The 20,068-nt window shown below is 37.8% G+C and overlaps 2 protein-coding genes across 3 annotated transcripts in view; both read right to left on the reverse strand.

Annotated features, from left to right (window-relative positions):
- Positions 1-719: 719 nt before the first annotated feature.
- Positions 720-2,954, reverse strand: LOC134214494 (uncharacterized). Of its 2 annotated transcripts, XM_062693853.1 has the most exons (3): positions 2,369-2,954; positions 2,251-2,311; positions 720-1,249 (listed from the first exon to the last, which is right to left on the reverse strand). In XM_062693853.1, the coding sequence occupies exons 1-3, from the start codon at positions 2,717-2,719 to the stop codon at positions 936-938; spliced, it is 726 nt and encodes a 241-aa protein (XP_062549837.1). In that variant the 5' UTR covers positions 2,720-2,954; the 3' UTR covers positions 720-935. The 2 variants fall into 2 exon arrangements, with proteins under 2 accessions (XP_062549837.1, XP_062549836.1); XM_062693852.1 differs by having other exon boundaries at positions 2,251-2,954.
- A 5-nt stretch (positions 2,955-2,959) lies between these two features.
- Positions 2,960-20,068, reverse strand: part of LOC134209019 (uncharacterized) — a 20,888-nt gene continuing 3,779 nt past the window's right edge. The window contains exons 3-4 of the mRNA XM_062685000.1: positions 3,303-3,602; positions 2,960-3,228 (exon numbers count right to left, since the gene is read on the reverse strand). Coding sequence (XP_062540984.1) covers positions 2,960-3,228; positions 3,303-3,602 — 569 coding nt within the window. The remainder of the gene's footprint in view (positions 3,229-3,302; positions 3,603-20,068) is intronic.

The following is a 20,068-nucleotide window of genomic DNA, read 5'->3' on the forward strand; positions in this document are numbered from 1 at the left end:
ACACCTTGGCCATCACAGAAGTTTTTGAAATGTTACACGTCGATTCTTCAGTCACTTGAAGATTTAACGGTAGCTTAAACGCAGAATGAGCCGTTCGACCTCCTTCTAGCAATGTGGCTGCAATTACTGAAGACGCAACAGCCAGCGCAATTTCTGCTCTTGAACGGACTTCCAGGCGCATAGATGAAGAAAATACCTCCATTTTGATTTTCGATACCCGTCATCAGAGTGTCGTAAATTGTCTTTTGCTGAGTAGTCAATAACGGAACATTCCTTTGAACTTTCTGGCTCAAAGCATCTCGATCATATTCTCGATTGAATGCATTGTGCACAGCACGATTAGGTGTTGTTTTTTTTCCATAGTCTTCTCACAACATAAGGTTGAGCCATGTCCGTGTGAGAGAAATTCTATTATAAATGGTTTAATATATACACAGTTCGAACGAAACCTGTAAAATTACGTTCAACTGAATGTAACAAAATGACCTCCATCGTATGATATATAAAATTACGTTTGAATGTAAAATTACATCAAGCTATAGAATTACACGTCTTATACAATTGAGAATCTGTAAAATTACAGCTCGTCGTAATTTTCATATCGATTATTTTAATTGAGGTTATGTTTATGTTTCATGAGTTTCTTCCATTTTTGCAAATAAAAATGCTTTTATTTCATTTTCTATAAGTTTATTGAAAATAAATTGCGTTGAAAACTTATGAATAATACACATTTTCTTACAAAGTGATTCTGATTTGAATGCCATTTTTTCGCTTGTTTGGAAAGAATCCCTAAACTAATATTTTATACTATAAATTTTGCAAAAAAAAAAAACATTTTGAGAGTTTTGTATGCCAATGTCTTGGCACAAGTGAATTTTTGTGTTTAGAGGAAATAACGATGAACTTATTCCGGTACCAAAAGGCAGCGGATGTTAAATCTGGTCGAGAGGTGGCTCCTTCTGTTTTGGTGACTCGTATTGAGATAGAGATGCTATTACTTTCTTTACAGTGCGTTGTTGCTTACCAATACGTACAGCACTCGACTTAGATCCTTTCGTCGTAAAAATTTTTAGGAAGTACTCCTGCACTAACTCTAGGAATTTAGCCGCACTTTTCAAATACATGAAACTGTGCACATAATGCACACTCATTAAGTCCTGTATGGCACATACAAAATCAGTCGTGCCTTCCGAAAGGCGAGTACGATCAGCAAAGACATAATACATATCTGCTCCGTTACCAATGTCTGAAACGAACAAAATAAAATATGTTTTGTAAGAAATTTTCAGTTTTCGGAATATAATAGTTCTTAAGTTTCAAATAGATCGTATCTGCTTTTCCAGTTTACGAAAATAGCTTCATTTTGTTTTCTGCAAGTACAGTACTGCCCCCACTCGCATAACAGTCCCATTTGACTTTTCGTCACTCTAAAGTGACCCAATGAAAAGTATTCATTTCTTACGTGCTTCTATGAATCATAATAAATGAGTGAAAAAATAGCAAGTCATGTTCGTCCCATATTGAAAGTACCCGCCCGCATAACAGTCCCATTAAGAATTTACATGACCTGATTGCACATAACTAAACAATGTTTCGATCAAACTAAATTATTTTACGGTAATCCATCGTATGATGAACATTTCAGCAAAATGGCTATTATTCCAGCATGCGAAAAACAGTATGGGACTGATATGCGAGTGGGGGCAGAGTATTGATTATCATTTTATGCATTTGTATATCATGGGACTACGACTAGAACAAATAGTAATCTCGCTCTCATGCTCTGGGAAATTCCGAAATTTTACCAAATTAAAATTGCATAGATCGGACTCGTCCACCGTGGCCTTCTGCATGACTATCCACTGAGCTACAGAAAGCCCATAAGATGTAGGTGGTCAGTTGAATTAGTTTCGTAGTACAGTGAACAACAGGGCTGTACAAACCTGATTGGACTTATCTCGACAAAAGCAAAAACGAGCTATTCAAAAGAGGTATGGATCTGGAAGCGTTTAAGTTGATCCAAAAGCTTCGACAAGATATCATTAGGGAGCATCCATAAATTACGTAACGGGGTTACCTGAAGTGTGACGATCCTTACCATTTTTTTACATGTTTCATATAAAAAGTGTGACACAGGGGGGGGGGGTTGAAAATTGCTATTTTTTGCGTTACGTAATTAATGGATCTTCTCTTATTTTTATTTCCTTTTACAAATCTCAATGAGCTCTAAAACTTTAATTAATTTACCTATGGCGATTAAAACCGGTGCTGCCGCTTCGTCTCGAATTTCGTCAATGCGTGTTCCGATCTGAAACATGAGAGATTTTTTTATTTTAAAGTTATCAAATTTCAAATAGATTACTACCTCTTTCTTCAAGATTAGATCATCCAAGGTTTCGTCCAATAATTTTGCTAAAAAATAGAATACATCACGATCGGATGGTTTCTCAGACAGCTTATTCAGTTTCTGGGTAGTTGAATAAAGAATGATTTTTGATTTCTTCGAATTGAAATATTTCCGCAACATTTCAATATCGGTTCCTGTAGCTTCTTTAAAATGATGATTAAGCAGCCGCCTACGTCGGAAAACCGGAAATTCTGACATAATCAGTGCAAGATCCCTTTTCTGATCCATTCGAGATCTAACAAATCCTTGGGATTCCACCAAGAACTCATCGGTCAGTAAAGTAGGCTCGTCCCGCCGTAGTTTGGCCATTACTTCCTTGGTACAATGATTAGTTGTAGCTTCAATATTCCTGATTGGTACCTGCCCGCTTATTTTTGGCGACTGGAGTAAGTGTTGTTGTATTAGCTTGATTGTTGAGGCGGTTCAGATACGTGTTTCGATTGATCAACTTATGTTTTATAGTTATATGACTTAGGCCGTTACTGAATCCGTCGTCGTCAAGTATCTCAAGACACGGATATTTTCCCAATATTTGCTTGGCAACTGTTTCTATTGTATCCGTTTGATGTTGTTGTCGACGCATCGCATCTGGTCGACAATATTGTTCACTAGGCTAGTCATTTCGGTTTTCTTGAAGCGAATCGAACGAGGAACAGCGGATTCGGGATTCTGCGAGATGAATTCTTGTAGGTCGCCAAGGCGTTCTAGAAGATTGTCACCAAGTTTATTCCAATTGATTTCGAACGTGCGGAACTTCAGCAGACTTGTTGCTTGCTTCTTGCTGGATTGTTGATATCCAGGGTCATTGATACGTTTCGCTGGCTTATTTGGTGACAGATTTTCATCGGTGATGTTGTCATTCGGAGATGATTTTATTTCTTCATTGAGATACTTCGAGCACGTAGGAATTTGTATATCTTCTGCCATGGCCGTGTCGATTGCCGGTTGAGATTTTGAAATTGAGTTTGTCCTTCATCTGGTGCCTCAAGTTCTGTCATTAACTGCATAGCGATAGGATCAGCTACAGTTGGATTGCCACATGGTTCTGGCAGTATTGCCAGCACATTCTGAGGGAGCTGAAGTTGGTGTGAAAGTATGCGGTAGGAAGTGCCTGCTTCGACGATTGCTTTGACATCAGATGGCATCTGGGATAAAGTCAAATTTTGGCCAATATCAATGATCTCTCCTGAAACTATAAGATTAGGATGTTACTTATCTTGTTACACTGATTGTACAAATGTAGTATGACTATAATACTGCTGTCCCATGTCGATTTTTAAGTTTTTGAGTTTTATGCACCAAACGTTCTAAATTAATGTATATTTTATTGTGAACGAATAAATACATATAGTTTGTTCGTAAACTTAGCGAAAAAATATCGAGTCATTTTGTCCCATTGTAGAATTTTCAAGCATAACTGTCCCATTGAAATAAATTTCATACAACATGTATTAAATTACTTCGAAGAGGCCAATTTTCATTATCAAATCTTTCAGAGAAAGAATATGGGTTGTGATATAGTTTCAATGGGTAAAAAAGGTTAATCCACGTTAATCTACCTTACATCGTTGATGCCTTTCTTGTGCATTATGAAAATTGAAAAATAATAATTGCAGCATATTAAGATGATTCAAGTTTCTCATTTTTATTCGCATTCTATGTATTTATTTATATGTTTTCTTCTTTCCTTATTGGCATTATCATATTTGCATTCGTATAAGATGAGGCTAAAACTATGATACTTTTATGCCTAATTGCACGCGAAAATTCCTTTGACCGTGAGTCCAACCGAGCCACCTACACATCATCGCTTTGTAGTCGCGCTTCTTAGCACATGGCTATAAGGTAGGGCCAATTAATTTACATAAATACAAAATTTTTGCAATAGCTTCGGAACGAAGTGACTAATTGATTTTCAATAGCAAACAATGGGGCCAAATTTTTCGTCGAATGCAACTTGTGAGCATGAGCATGAGCATGAGCATGAGCATTATGACCGTACAATTCGTAGTTGCTACTCCGTGATTGACTGAACTTGCGAAATTGTACAGAGAACACAATGAATGGGGCTTGGGATTAGCTATCCATTCTCAATGTACACGTTTCGGGAGCTCAAATATTTAAAGTCAATAACGGCGCCGGCCACGTCCTTACGGTCATATAGGAATGGAAGGATTGTTAGTCCGACTCTCGTTGCTACTAGAGACCGAGTATACCTCTGCATCTCCACGATTATCTTGGGATAGGATATCGTTTTAGTTACAAAGGATAATTTATCTGGATTCACTTTGGTAAGCGATGCGATCTATGGGATGGGAAATAACACTAATATTTCGGCAGACCGCGCGATCGTTCTGCTGTCCGGAACAAGAGAGATCACGCACTGAACTGATTAATTTTTATTACCGGCCGCGCCATGCAGAACACAATACTTCGGCCGACCGTGCGATCGTTCTGCTGTCCGAAACAAGAGAAATCAAGCACTGAACTGATTATTTTTTTATTACCGGCCGCGCAATGCAAAACACAATACTTCGGCTGACAGCGCGATCGTTCTGCTGTTCGAAACAAGAGAAATCACGCACTGAACTGATTATTTTTTTATTACCGGCCGCGCAATGCAGAACACAATACTTCGGCCGACAGCGCGATCGTTCTGCTGTCCGAAACAAGAGAAATCACGCACTGAACTGATTAATTTTTATTACCGGCCGCGCAATGCAGAACACAATATTTCGGTCGACCGAGCGATCGTTCTGCTATCCGAAACAAGAGAAATCACGCACTGAACTGATTATTTTTTTTTTATTTTTTATTACCGGCCGCGCAATGCAAAATACAATACTTCGGCCGACAGCGCGATCGTTCTGCTGTCCGAAACAAGAGAGATCACGCACTGAACTGATTAATTTTTATTACCGGCCGCGCAATGCAGAACACAATACTTCGGCCAACCGAGCGATCGTTCTCATTTTTCGTCGAATGCAACTTGTTACGAAAAAATGGTCCTAAACATGTGTTAACAAATAAATCGTTTGTTTGAGAAACTGCATTTGTAACATTTTTGGCCAAAATGAGATTTTTATATATTCTGAAACCTCTTCCAAAAATACGAATTCTGGCAAAAAATACGAAAAAAAAAATCTTATTCAGGAATGTATGATTTTTGTTTGTTTGTTTTGGAAACTACATATGTCCACGCACTTTGAATAGCAATTATGGAGTACTGCTTACAGTTTTTGCACTGGAAGTGCCCCAGGGTGTAGAGTGTTGACAAAAACTATTGATCTGTATCGAAGAAATCGAAAGGTTCTTTGCCAATTTGTTCAAAAGTTTTTTGATGTCTTCTCGAAATTGTGTAAAATGGACTTAACAAATGACTCAAATGTTCATACACCCACCCCACACAGGTTGAAGTTTTCACTCGACACATCAGATGCTAATCTGAAATAAATTTCAGATCAGTATTGCGGTATTGAGTTACCACGGAACCTTATTTTGATGCTTCTTCCGAAAATCCATCTGCGCTGAAACATAACTCACCTGAACTTATTTCAGGATCAAATAATATATAGGAACCAATTCTCACTGTCCTTACCCTTATGTAAGGTATAATATCTCTGGGGTTTTCAGACACACTCGTCCCCATGTCAGATTTTTTTTTCTATGGAGCGTAAGAGCCCTCTCCCCCAAACGCTAACGTTATTAGTGTACGGCCCCTTACTACAATACGCTTTGAAATGCATCTAATTTGTATCAGGTTATTATACAGACCAAACTAAACTTTTGCTAAGCACAAAGTAATCTGATGATACTCTAGCACTGGGACAAATATGCTTGGAATTATCAATTTTGTCTTCAATTTCGCTGCATAAATGTCCCACTGAATAAATTCCATTAAAAACAGTGTTTATCATTTGAAACATACTAAGCCATTAGAAATACACTATTTTCATCGATATACGTTTATTAATAAAATTTTCATGGGATAATTTACCTACAAACTGAAAAATATGTTTCCAGCTTCAATCGCATTTTCCCTGCCAGTTGCATATTTTCGACATGGGACAGATATGCTTGACACGGCAGTATTTAAAAGGCAACAAATTGAGAAGATCGTTTACATCATGCTGCTGTGATAGTAAACTGACAAAGAAGAAACTTGAAATAAAATGATAACTTTTTAGTCACACTTGGACCTACGAAAGAGGCAGTAATGTTCAATCATATGTAATTTTGCACTTCATAAACATTACCGTAGAAAATACCGCGGTATTCATTTGTAATTCAGTAATTGCAGCGAATTTATCAACAAAAAGTAGTATCAGTTGCTTTATGGGAAACGGGTCTTCAGCGAAATAACTCTTTGAAAACGTTCGTGATTTATTCGCAGTTCACTACGCAGTTGTACTACGACGGGTATGTCGACGATAGATTACGTAGTGAGTAGAGAAAACTCGTATCAATTCAATTGTGAAGGACTATGCGCGTTGTTGTTGGTATAGATATTCAGTTTACCTGTGCATCTACTATTGCCTGTTCTATCTGATATATTCGGTCAACCCATTTTCGACGTTGTCTATAAAAATGGAATCCTTCCGATGCTCCAGTCAGTATCCTTGCGTTGATAAGTTAGAAACCACCTACATTCCCTCCTATTGATATCGTCCAAAATTGATCCGAGGTCCAGAGCTAGGTTGACAGTATAGTCAACACACTTAACAGTGTTTGACAGTATAGTCAACACACTGGAATAAAAACTATGTTTCAAATTTATGCTCGAGTTAGGCCTATTCATGTGACAACTCTGACACTAAGGTGTCGGCCAGAGCAAACGCCACGTGCGATGCGACGCAACTCACGTAAAGAAATAACAATTCTAGACTAACATTTGAAAAGAGCATAACAGTCAAAATTTGTTCCTTTTGATATTTTTTTTTAATTTAAGATCCTTTGGATTCTGCTGGTGTTAAACGAGCAGGAAAAAAAATCGAGTGGGTAAAATTTTTCGACTTCCATGGTGGCGCCATCTATATGTGACATTTGAAGCTCGAGAGCTTTCGGAAGCTTAATTTTTTTCCTGCTGGCTTCACAAAATTCAAATTTTTCCTGCTGAGATCACAGTCATGCATTGAAACATTTATTGAAATCAAATTAAACAATATCCAATAAAATTAAGAGGATTTTATAAAACAAAATTGACAATAGTGATAAATTAAATATGTAGGCTATGCTACTAATTTGTTAATACGTTCATATCATTGCGTTCTAATCAGACTATGTACCTAATATTTAAACTCACTGGGACTGAGTACTTTTTTATAACAAATGGTTATAATAATTGAGTGTACTACTATATTTTTCCAAATTATGTCGTTTACGAAGTATTGTTTGAAGCAGTGGCGTAGCCAGAAAATTGGTCTGGGGGGGGGTTTCTGAACATTTTTTTTTTCGAAAAAAAAAATTTCTTCCAAAAATGTTGTCTCTGGGGGGGGTTTTATACCCAAAACCACCCCCGTGGCTACGCCACTGGTTTGAAGATGTAATAAAGGTACAGATTTATGAATAAACTCATAACATTAATCTAACTTTACGATAATTGTATCAACGCGTTTCGGTTGTCGCGTTCCAAGTGTAACTTGATGATTGCGCCCAAGAATATAGTGGAATACATTTTCCTGCTCATAGATTTTTGGACGTATTTTGAAAAAATGCTGTGATTTGTGAAGTTGAATGCAGCCCCAAAATTCGATAAGTTAACGTTTTTATGAGAAACTTGATGTTTGCGCCAACGAATATATTTTTCCTGCTCGTAATTTTTTGGCGTATTCTATAAATGCTGTGAATATTAAAGTTGAATTCAGTCCCAAACTTCAGTGAGTGGTTGCTTCTTATGTGAAACTTGATGATTGCGCCAACGAAGATATGTTTCCTGCTGGTAGTTTTTTGGTTGATTTCGAGAACTCTGGGTTTAGTGAAGTTGAATGCAGAACCAAACTTCAGTGAGTTGTTGCTTCTTATGTGAAACTTGATGATCGCGCCAACGAAGATATTTTTCCTGCTGGTAGTTTTTTGGTTGATCTCGAGAGCTCTGGGTTTAGTGAAGTTGAATGCAGTCCCAAACTTCAATGAGTTGTCGCTTCTTATGTGAAACTTGATGATTGTGCCAACGAGGATATTTTTCCTGCTGGTAGTTTTTTGGTTGATCTCGAGAACTCTGGGTTTAGTGAAGTTGAATGCAGTCCCAAACCTCAATGAGTTGTTGCTTCTTAAGTGAAACTTGATGATTGCGCCAACGAGGATATTTTTCCTGCTGGTAGTTTTTTGGTTGATCTCGAGAACTCTGGGTTTAGTGAAGTTGAATGCAGTCCCAAACCTCAATGAGTTGTTGCTTCTTAAGTGAAACTTGATGATTGCGCCAACGAGGATATTTTTCCTGCTGGTAGTTTTTTGGTTGATCTCGAGAACTCTGGGTTTAGTGAAGTTGAATGCAGAACCAAACTTCAATGAGTTGTTGCTTCTTATGTGAAACTTGATGATCGCGCCAACGAAGATATTTTTCCTGCTGGTAGTTTTTTGGTTGATCTCGAGAACTCTGGGTTTAGTGAAGTTGAATGCAGAACCAAACTTCAATGAGTTGTCGCTTCTTATGTGAAACTTGATGATTGCGCCAACGAGGATATTTTTCCTGCTGGTAGTTTTTTGGTTGATCTCGAGAACTCTGGGTTTAGTGAAGTTGAATGCAGAACCAAACTTCAGTGAGTTGTTGCTTCTTATGTGAAACTTGATGATCGCGCCAACGAAGATATTTTTCCTGCTGGTAGTTTTTTGGTTGATCTCGAGAACTCTGGGTTTAGTGAAGTTGAATGCAGAACCAAACTTCAGTGAGTTGTTGCTTCTTATGTGAAACTTGATTATCGCGCCAACGAGGATATTTTTCCTGCTGGTAGTTTTTTGGTTGATCTCGAGAACTCTGGGTTTAGTGAAGTTGAATGCAGAACCAAACTTCAGTGAGTTGTTGCTTCTTATGTGAAACTTGATGATTGCGCCAACGAGGATATTTTTCCTGCTGGTAGTTTTTTGGTTGATCTCGAGAACTCTGGGTTTAGTGAAGTTGAATGCAGAACCAAACTTCAGTGAGTTGTTGCTTCTTATGTGAAACTTGATTATCGCGCCAACGAAGATATTTTTCCTGCTGGTAGTTTTTTGGTTGATCTCGAGAGCTCTGGGTTTAGTGAAGTTGAATGCAGTCCCAAACCTCAATGAGTTGGTGCTTCTTAAGTGAAAACTTGATTATCGCGCCAACGAGGATATTTTTCCTGCTGGTAGGTGTTTGGTTGATCTCGAGAACACTGGGTTTAGTGAAGTTGAATGCAGAACCAAACTTCAATGAGTTGTCGCTTCTTATGTGAAACTTGATGATTGCGCCAACGAGGATATTTTTCCTGCTGGTAGTTTTTTGGTTGATCTCGAGAACTCTGGGTTTAGTGAAGTTGAATGCAGAACCAAACTTCAGTGAGTTGTTGCTTCTTATGTGAAACTTGATTATCGCGCCAACGAGGATATTTTTCCTGCTGGTAGTTTTTGCTGATCTCGAGAGCTCTGGGTTTAGTGAAGTTGAATGCAGTCCCAAACCTCAATGAGTTGTTGCTTCTTAAGTGAAACTTGATGATTGCGCCAACGAGGATATTTTTCCTGCTGGTAGTTTTTGGTTGATCTCGAGAACTCTGGGTTTAGTGAAGTTGAATGCAGAACCAAACTTCAATGAGTTGTCGCTTCTTATGTGAAACTTGATGATTGCGCCAACGAGGATATTTTTTCCTGCTGGTAGTTTTTGGTTGATCTCGAGAACTCTGGGTTTAGTGAAGTTGAATGCAGAACCAAACTTCAGTGAGTTGTTGCTTCTTATGTGAAACTCTGATGATCGCGCCAACGGAAGATATTTTTTCCTGCTGGTAGTTTTTTGGTTGATCTCGAGAACTCTGGGTTTAGTGAAGTTGAATGCAGAAACCAAACTTCAGTGAGTTGTTGCTTCTTATGTGAAACTTGATGATCGCGCCAACGAAGATATTTTTCCTGCTGGTAGTTTTTGGTTGATCTCGAGAGCTCTGGGTTTAGTGAGTTGAATGCAGTCCCAAACCTCAATGAGTTGTTGCTTCTTAAGTGAAACTTGATGATTGCGCCAACGAGGATATTTTTTCCTGCTGGTAGTTTTTGGTTGATCTCGAGAGCTCTGGGTTTAGTGAAGTTGAATGCAGTCCCAAACCTCAATGAGTTGTTGCTTCTTAAGTGAAACTTGATGATCGCGCCAACGAAGATATTTTTTCCTGCTGGTAGTTTTTGGTTGATCTCGAGAACTCTGGGTTTAGTGAAGTTGAATGCAGAACAAAACTTCAGTGAGTTGTTGCTTCTTATGTGAAACTTGATGATCGCGCCAACTTGAAGATATTTTTCCTGCTGGTAGTTTTTGGTTGATCTCGAGAACTCTGGGTTTAGTGAAGTTGAATGCAGAACCAAACTTCAGTGAGTTGTTGCTTCTTATGTGAAACTTGATGATCGCGCCAACGAAGATATTTTTCCTGCTGGTAGTTTTTGGTTGATCTCGAGAGCTCTGGGTTTAGGTTTAGTGAAGTTGAATGCAGTCCCAAACCTCAATGAGTTGTTGCTTTTAAGTGAAACTTGATGATTGCGCCAACGAGGATATTTTTCCTGCTGGTAGTTTTGGTTGATCTCGAGAACTCTGGGTTTAGTGAAGTTGAATGCAGTCCCAAACCTCAATGAGTTGTTGCTTCTTAAGTGAAACTTGATGATTGCGCCAACGAGGATATTTTTCCTGCTGGTAGTTTTGGTTGATCTCGAGAACTCTGGGTTTGAGTGGAAGTTGAATGCAGTCCCAAACTTCAATGAGTTGTCGCTTCTTAAGTGAAACATTGATGATTGCGCCAACGAGGATATTTTTCCTGCTGGTAGTTTTTGGTTGATCTCGAGAACTCTGGGTTTGGTGAAGTTGAATGCAGAACCAAAATTCAGTGAGTTGTTGCTTCTTATGTGAAAGTTGATGATCGCGCCAACGAGGATATTTTTCCTGCTGGTAGTTTTTGGTTGATCTCGAGAACTCTGGGTTTAGTGAAGTTGAAATGCAGAACCAAACTTCAGTGAGTTGTTGCTTCATGTGAAACTTGATGATCGCGCCAACGAAGATATTTTTCCCTGCTGGTAGTTTGTTGGTTGATCTCGAGAACTCTGGGTTTAGTGAAGTTGAATGCAGAACCAAACTTCAGTGAGTTGTTGCTTCTTATGTGAAACTTGATTATCGCGCCAACGAAGATATTTTTCCTGCTGGTAGTTTTTGGTTGATCTCGAACTCTGGGTTTAGTGAAGTTGAATGCAGAACCAAACTTCAGTGAGGTTGTTGCTTCTTATGTGAAACTTGATGATCGCGCCAACGAAGATATTTTTCCCTGCTGGTAGTTTTTGGTTGATCTCGAGAGCTCTGGGTTTGAGTGAAGTTGAATGCAGTCCCAAACCTCAATGAGTTGTTGCTTCTTAAGTGAAACTTGATGATTGCGCCAACGAGGATATTTTTCCTGCTGGTAGTTTTTGGTTGATCTCGAGAGCTCTGGGTTTAGTGAAGTTGAATGCAGTCCCAAACCTCAATGAGTTGTTGCTTCTTAAGTGAAACTTGATGATCGCGCCAACGAAGATATTTTTCCTGCTGGTAGTTTTTTGGTTGATCTCGAGAACTCTGGGTTTAGTGAAGTTGAATGCAGAACCAAACTTCAGTGAGTTGTTGCTTCTTATGTGAAACTTGATGATCGCGCCAACGAAGATATTTTTCCTGCTGGTAGTTTTTTGGTTGATCTCGAGAACTCTGGGTTTAGTGAAGTTGAATGCAGAACCAAACTTCAGTGAGTTGTTGCTTCTTATGTGAAACTTGATTATCGCGCCAACGAAGATATTTTTCCTGCTGGTAGTTTTTTGGTTGATCTCGAGAGCTCTGGGTTTAGTGAAGTTGAATGCAGTCCCAAACCTCAATGAGTTGTTGCTTCTTAAGTGAAACTTGATGATTGCGCCAACGAGGATATTTTTCCTGCTGGTAGTTTTTTGGTTGATCTCGAGAACTCTGGGTTTAGTGAAGTTGAATGCAGTCCCAAACTTCAATGAGTTGTCGCTTCTTAAGTGAAACTTGATGATCGCGCCAACGAAGATATTTTTCCTGCTGGTAGTTTTTTGGTTGATCTCGAGAGCTCTGGGTTTAGTGAAGTTGAATGCAGTCCCAAACCTCAATGAGTTGTTGCTTCTTAAGTGAAACTTGATGATTGCGCCAACGAGGATATTTTTCCTGCTGGTAGTTTTTTGGTTGATCTCGAGAACTCTGGGTTTAGTGAAGTTGAATGCAGAACCAAACTTCAGTGAGTTGTTGCTTCTTATGTGAAACTTGATGATCGCGCCAACGAAGATATTTTTCCTGCTGGTAGTTTTTTGGTTGATCTCGAGAGCTCTGGGTTTAGTGAAGTTGAATGCAGTCCCAAACCTCAATGAGTTGTTGCTTTTTAAGTGAAACTTGATGATTGCGCCAACGAGGATATTTTTCCTGCTGGTAGTTTTTGCTGATCTCGAGAGCTCTGGGTTTAGTGAAGTTGAATGCAGTCCCAAACCTCAATGAGTTGTTGCTTTTGGTGAAACTTGATGATTGGTGCCAACGAGGATATTTTTCCTGCTGGTAGTTTTTTGGTTGATCTCGAGAACTCTGGGTTTAGTGAAGTTGAATGCAGAACCAAACTTCAGTGAGTTGTTGCTTCTTATGTGAAACTTGATGATCGCGCCAACGAAGATATTTTTCCTGCTGGTAGTTTTTTGGTTGATCTCGAGAACTCTGGGTTTTAGTGAAGTTGAATGCAGAACCAAACTTCAGTGAGTTGTTGCTTCTTATGTGAAACTTGATTATCGCGCCAACGAAGATATTTTTCCTGCTGGTAGTTTTTTGGTTGATCTCGAGAACTCTGGGTTTAGTGAAGTTGAATGCAGAACCAAACTTCAGTGAGTGGTTGCTTCTTAAGTGAAACTTGATGATTGCGCCAACGAGGATATTTTTCCTGCTGGTAGTTTTTTGGTTGATCTCGAGAACTCTGGGTTTAGTGAAGTTGAATGCAGTCCCAAACTTCAATGAGTTGTCGCTTCTTAAGTGAAACTTGATGATTGCGCCAACGAGGATATTTTTTCCTGCTGGTAGTTTTTGGTTGATCTCGAGAACTCTGGGTTTAGTGAAGTTGAATGCAGAACCAAACTTCAGTGAGTTGTTGCTTCATGTGAAACTTGATGATCGCGCCAACGAAGATATTTTTCCTGCTGGTAGTTTTTGGTTGATCTCGAGAACTCTGGGTTTAGTGGTTGAATGCAGAACCAAACTTCAGTGAGTTGTTGCTTCTTATGTGAAACTTGATGATCGCGCCAACGAAGATATTTTTCCTGCTGGTAGTTTTTGGTTGATCTCGAGAGCTCTGGGTTTAGTGAAGTTGAATGCAGTCCCAAACCTCAATGAGTTGTTGCTTCTTAAGTGAAACTTGATGATTGCGCCAACGAGGATATTTTTCCTGCTGGTAGTTTTTTGGTTGATCTCGAGAGCTCTGGGTTTAGTGAAGTTGAATGCAGTCCCAAACCTCAATGAGTTGTTGCTTCTTAAGTGAAACTTGATGATCGCGCCAACGAAGATATTTTTCCTGCTGGTAGTTTTTTGGTTGATCTCGAGAACTCTGGGTTTAGTGAAGTTGAATGCAGAACCAAACTTCAGTGAGTTGTTGCTTCTTATGTGAAACTTGATGATCGCGCCAACGAAGATATTTTTCCTGCTGGTAGTTTTTTGGTTGATCTCGAGAACTCTGGGTTTAGTGAAGTTGAATGCAGAACCAAACTTCAGTGAGTTGTTTTTTCTTATGTGAAACTTGATTATCGCGCCAACGAAGATATTTTTCCTGCTGGTAGTTTTTTGGTTGATCTCGAGAACTCTGGGTTTAGTGAAGTTGAATGCAGAACCAAACTTCAGTGAGTTGTTGCTTCTTATGTGAAACTTGATGATTGCGCCAACGAGGATATTTTTCCTGCTGGTAGTTTTTTGGTTGATCTCGAGAACTCTGGGTTTAGTGAAGTTGAATGCAGTCCCAAACTTCAATGAGTTGTCGCTTCTTAAGTGAAACTTGATGATTGCGCCAACGAGGATATTTTTCCTGCTGGTAGTTTTTTGGTTGATCTCGAGAACTCTGGGTTTAGTGAAGTTGAATGCAGAACCAAACTTCAGTGAGTTGTTGCTTCTTATGTGAAACTTGATGATCGCGCCAACGAAGATATTTTTCCTGCTGGTAGTTTTTTGGTTGATCTCGAGAACTCTGGTTTAGTGAAGTTGAATGCAGAACCAAACTTCAGTGAGTTGTTGCTTCTTATGAAACTTGATTATCGCGCCAACGAAGATATTTTTCCTGCTGGTAGTTTTTTGGTTGATCTCGAGAACTCTGGGTTTAGTGAAGTTGAATGCAGAACCAAACTTCAGTGCCCAGACAACCACACATCGCATAAGAATGCACGATCAAAATCGTTTACCGATCCAAGTTTCATCAGATTCGCATTGTTGTGCAAAGCTCATCAGTTTATTTATAAATTTTCCTGCACAGTAGGCTATTTTACGAGTTTATTCCAGCTTCCTAGAAGTTACGTATTGGCTGGAGCTTATTTAATGTTTTTTTTTGAAAACTCAAATATCAATTTTGTTGCTACCTAGATTGAACTCCTGATTTCCTTATTCAATGGCCGCTGCTCTGTCATCACCGTCACTGACATATGTAAATAACAAAGAAAATTTGGATGCTTCTTCGCACACCCTATAGGTTGTTTTACTAACGCATTTTCAGATTCATGCTGTATAAACGTTAGAAAGAGGCCTACATGCTGCTTTCAGCATAAGCTTAAAAGTATGCTTTCAGCATTATTTCAACCATTATTCAAACATCTGTCAGCATGTTCTGGGCTAACTTTGATGCATCATCAATCGCTGAAATTGTTTTGGAACATTTTCTCGATCTGTATAGATGTTATCTGCTGCTAATCGTTTAACAGAGCCAACAGCAATATCGCTTCTAAATGGCTTGTTTCTACACATCTGCTATAGACAGCGCTTTGTCCGTTGCTAAGAGCAGGTGAATGCCTTTGTGCTGCATTACAGAAATCATAATAGCTCACACAGCTCCGGCAACAAAATCAAATGTAAACATTGCGGTTTTGACGTTCCATACTGATAAGCTATAAAAAGAAACAGTATAAGTTTACTTAAACGTTGTGTAATCTTCAAAGATACAGAAGTTGCCTAAAAGCTTCGTAGTTCATTTATAGCGCCATTACGCTTATATTGTTAGTTCTATAACAGCGAAACATTTTCATTGTGAATGCTACTCACCGTAATATGGGAAGTTGCTACAAGCAACTAATTATACATCAGCTCTTTACCGATAAGCTTTGTTGCTAATTCAGACAGAGCTGTTTTATGACTATATGAAAGCTGCATAAACAATAAAGATGAAATATATTGGCACAAACTGACTAGCTGATAGATATTTAGGTAATAGTCGAGTTGAAGTTTAGGGATTATTTGGAGGCTTTTCTTTTATTCAGCATTGGCTGCTTTTATTCAAATATTATACAGCCAAAGGCTGAAGTTGAAGCTTTTAGCACCAAAATTGTTAGTTGGGACCTTCAATTCTAAGAGTGCAAAGAGCTTGTAGCATATTTGAAATTGGTTGAATGGCCTTTGTTACGCCTGTAGACTCTTTAGCCTTACTTCAAAGATTTCTTGTATATCTCATGGACATTAGATCATAAGCTCCAGGAATCAAAAAAGTTTAGCTCAGTTTGTTGATTTGATTGACCTCAGAATTGCAAAAACGGCAGTTGGTATGCTACAGAACAATTTCACAGAACATTGTATGATGATTAAATGAACTTTTATACAGGTTTCGGCTGATGCGATTCGATCAAAAAACCCAAAAATTTACAAATCAGCTCCAAATAAATCAGTCGAAAATTATATGAAAGTTTATTTAATCATCATGCAATGTTCTGTGAAATTGTTCTGTAGCATACCAACTGCCGTTTTGCAATTTGAGGTCAATCGAGCAATCAGAACCAATTCAGATCGAATGAGTGACGAGGTATTTTCCTATACATTTTGGCTGAAATCCATACAAACTTTAAATCAAATGCGCAGCTTATAACAAGCGATTGAGCTGAATTTTCAGAGATTGATTTCACCCAAAGCAATTTGGGGTGTTGAATTGACAACATTTTTTCTCCCATAGTAATCTGGGCCAGTCTAATGGACATCACAAACCTTGACAATTGGCAAAAAGTATATGAGTTTCTGTTTCAAACTGTCAAAATTATCCAAATCGGTTGAAAATTGAGTTATAAGAATATCAATTTATGGAACACGGGTACCCTGTCGGCAATCCACGTGTTTTTTTTGTTGCGCATAAGGGTTAAAGTTGCACCTAATAAGCATCAAATCATTCCATTCTTCATTCATCTTTACCAAAATAAAATTTACAAAACTGCTCAAAAGGTCTACGAGCAGAATAAAAACGTTGACGCTCCACCTAATAAGCGAAAACTCGTCATGTCTAATTTCATCATCATCAAAATTGCATAAAGGTCAGAATAAAAACGTTGACGCGTTTGAAAACTTCCACTTAATAATCATCAACTCATTATGTCTCAATTCTTCATTCATCTTTTACTAAAACAGATTTTTCAACATTGCTCAAAAGGTATACGAGCAGGATAAAACGTTGACGCGTTTAAAAGTTCCGCGAGCATCAACTCATCATGTTTTAATTCTTCATTCATCTACCCAAAACAAATTTTGAGAACTGCTCAACAGATCACTGATAAAAATCTATAGTAGAAGAACTACACAGTCCTGTTTAGGTTTATGCACGATAATGGTAGACACGACTTCATCATCTCTATGAATTACCACATTATTGTCCTCATTACTATGTGGTTGTCATTCTGTAGTACTATGCTATGGTAAATTTAACTGTTCTTCTACCGCTTTGACTATGGTATGTTTTGACGTTTTCTGTCGCCATTCGTATTTTGTCCAGTGCATCGAAAATTTGTTCTATTAGTTGCTTCGTTGAAACGTGTTTTATCAATATATTGTGGATATAATTGTACATTTTAAGCTGCATGTTTAATGGTAAGAACATTAGGATTTATTCTGTTACATCGAAATAAATGACAAATTCAACATATTTTTAGAACACTACTTTTGAATGAACGCCGCCGAAAGAGTACTGACCCAACCTGACCTGTCCTTGTTCCTGAGTATGGATTGTTTTCCGCTCATTCCGCGTTTTCTATGTGTGGAATTAGATCTGGCGGAAAACCGGTTAAATGAATAACAGGACCTGAGAACAGTGATTTGGGAGAATTAGTTAGCAAAGCTCCAAGTGCAAATGTGTACAACTGGACTGGAAACTCATATTTGCATTCTCATGCCACATGTTATGTTATTTAATATTAAGCATTATTTTAAATATGTTTGCTTTAATAACGTGTTGTAAGATTTTAGCAAACTGGAAATAAACATGTTTCGTTGATTGAATACAGGTCATCTTTATTTGTTCACAATATCAAAGGCTGAAAAAACTACAAAGAATACCATGCTACCATAGTGAAGATAAACCAATCTTCATGAAATTTACTATGCTTCGGATTGACTCGCGCATAGTAGCAGTGACAAGAAACAGAAATCTGCACGTCATTGCTCAAGAAGGCATAGTAAAATCTAGCGCTTTTGGTAATTTAAAAACTGTTTGCGTTCTACCGAATCAAATGGTAAAATGTTTTACTGCTACTTTGATATGGTAGGCGTTACCATGCCGTTTCTTTCAGTATACGAACGGAAAAACGTTGACGCGTTCTAAAGCTCCACCTAAAAGCAACAACTCGCTCGCGTCTTATTTCTTCATTTATCTTTACTAAAACAGCATTTAAAATTGCTCAATAGGAGCAGGATAAAAACGTTGACGCGTTTAAAAGTTCCATCTAATATGCATTAACTCATTATGTCTCAATTCTTCATTCATGTTTTACTAAAACAGCTTTTTCAACATTGTCTACGAGCAGGATAAAAACGTTGACGCGTTTAAAAGGTCCACTAATAAACAATGACACACTGGGTATTCGTACCATGGTACAAGTTGTACTACTAGTGTGTCACCTTTCATGCTGGTAGAACGTGGAAACCATGCTACAATATGTACTAGGGTATATAACCGTGGTATTGTACCACCAGTGCTTTAGTATAAGCAACAAATCATCTAGTCTTAATTCATTCATTTTTACCTAAAACAATATTTTGCAGAAATGCTCAACAAATCACGAGCCGCAAAAAACGTTGACGCGTTCTAAAAGCTCCACATAAAAAGCGAAAACTCGTCATGTCTCATTTCATCATTCATCGTTATTAAAAACATTATATTACAAAACTGCTTAAGGTCAGAATAAAAACGTTGACGCGTTTGAAAAATTCCACTTAATAAGCATAAACTCGTTATTCTCAATTCTTCATTCATCTTTTACTAAAACAGATTTTTCAACATTGCTCAAAAGGTATACGAACAGGATAAAAACGTTGACGCGTTTTAAAAGTTCCCGCTAGCATCAACTCATCATGTTTTAATTTTCATTCTTCTTTGCTAAAAACAGCATTTTACAACATTGTTTTCATATTATGTATCACAACTACTCATACGGACTGCTTCAAGACTTCAGCTACTAAATACTTTCCAGCAGAATATCTTATATCTAAATTCATCAGTAGGTACCCTAGCTATTTTCAAGACGTTTTGAAATAACCATGCTTCTAATTTTAGTACCAACATTGTACTGAATAAAAGTCTTATTAAATAAATTGATTTTTTATTTGGTTTATCGACGGTTGGGATTAATATCGGCTGTTATTAATATAGGAACAGATACCTCACTAGCAGGCTATCGTTTTTATAAAGCACCAATTACCAATTCAAAAGCAATATCAGCGTTTCCAAAATATTCACCTCAATATTTGATAAATTGTTTCAGAAAACTTTGAACTTGATTTCATTAGTATTAGTTAGCATAATTGAAAAATTTTCTTAGTTAGACAAATCTGAAATTTAGCATTACCTATCCTATTTTACTTTTACTCAACATGTCTAATTTTAATTTAAGATTTTCAAAAGTCGTTATGTATTGCTGGAAATTATGATATGTAATTGTAAATATTACCTAAACCCATTGAAATTGCCTGGCATCAATAAAACAATTATTTTTAATCTTGATTCACCATTCTAGAAGTTATTCCATGTATTATATTTGAAAACAAATAATCAATTATTTAATTAAAACATTTGAAAATAAAATATCACTAGTAATGCGAATTGAACTCAGCAGGAAAAAGCTGACCTGTGAACTCAGCAAAAAGCTCATTGTGAAGTTAGCAGGAAAAAAGCTCAAATGTGAAGTTAGAGGGAAATATTTTTACCTGCTCAGTTCATGCATTCAGGCACAGGTGGCGCACTGAAAGAGCTTTTTCCTGCTCGATTTTTCCTGCTAGTTTAGTAGAGG

The sequence above is a fragment of the Armigeres subalbatus genome, chromosome 2, assembly GCF_024139115.2.
Source record: "Armigeres subalbatus isolate Guangzhou_Male chromosome 2, GZ_Asu_2, whole genome shotgun sequence".
In the NCBI taxonomy this organism is placed as follows: domain Eukaryota; kingdom Metazoa; phylum Arthropoda; class Insecta; order Diptera; family Culicidae; genus Armigeres; species Armigeres subalbatus.

What these genes read in the sequence shown, in the direction of transcription:
- LOC134214494 (XM_062693852.1), bottom strand. Translation starts at nt 2,719, where the DNA reads ATGGCCAAACTACGGCGGGACGAGCCTACTTTACTGACCGATGAGTTC. An exon ending in ACCGGTTTTAATCGCCATAG is followed by an intron (nt 1,250 to 2,250) that starts GTAAATTAATTA and finishes TGTTCGTTTCAG; the next exon opens with ACATTGGTAACGGAGCAGAT.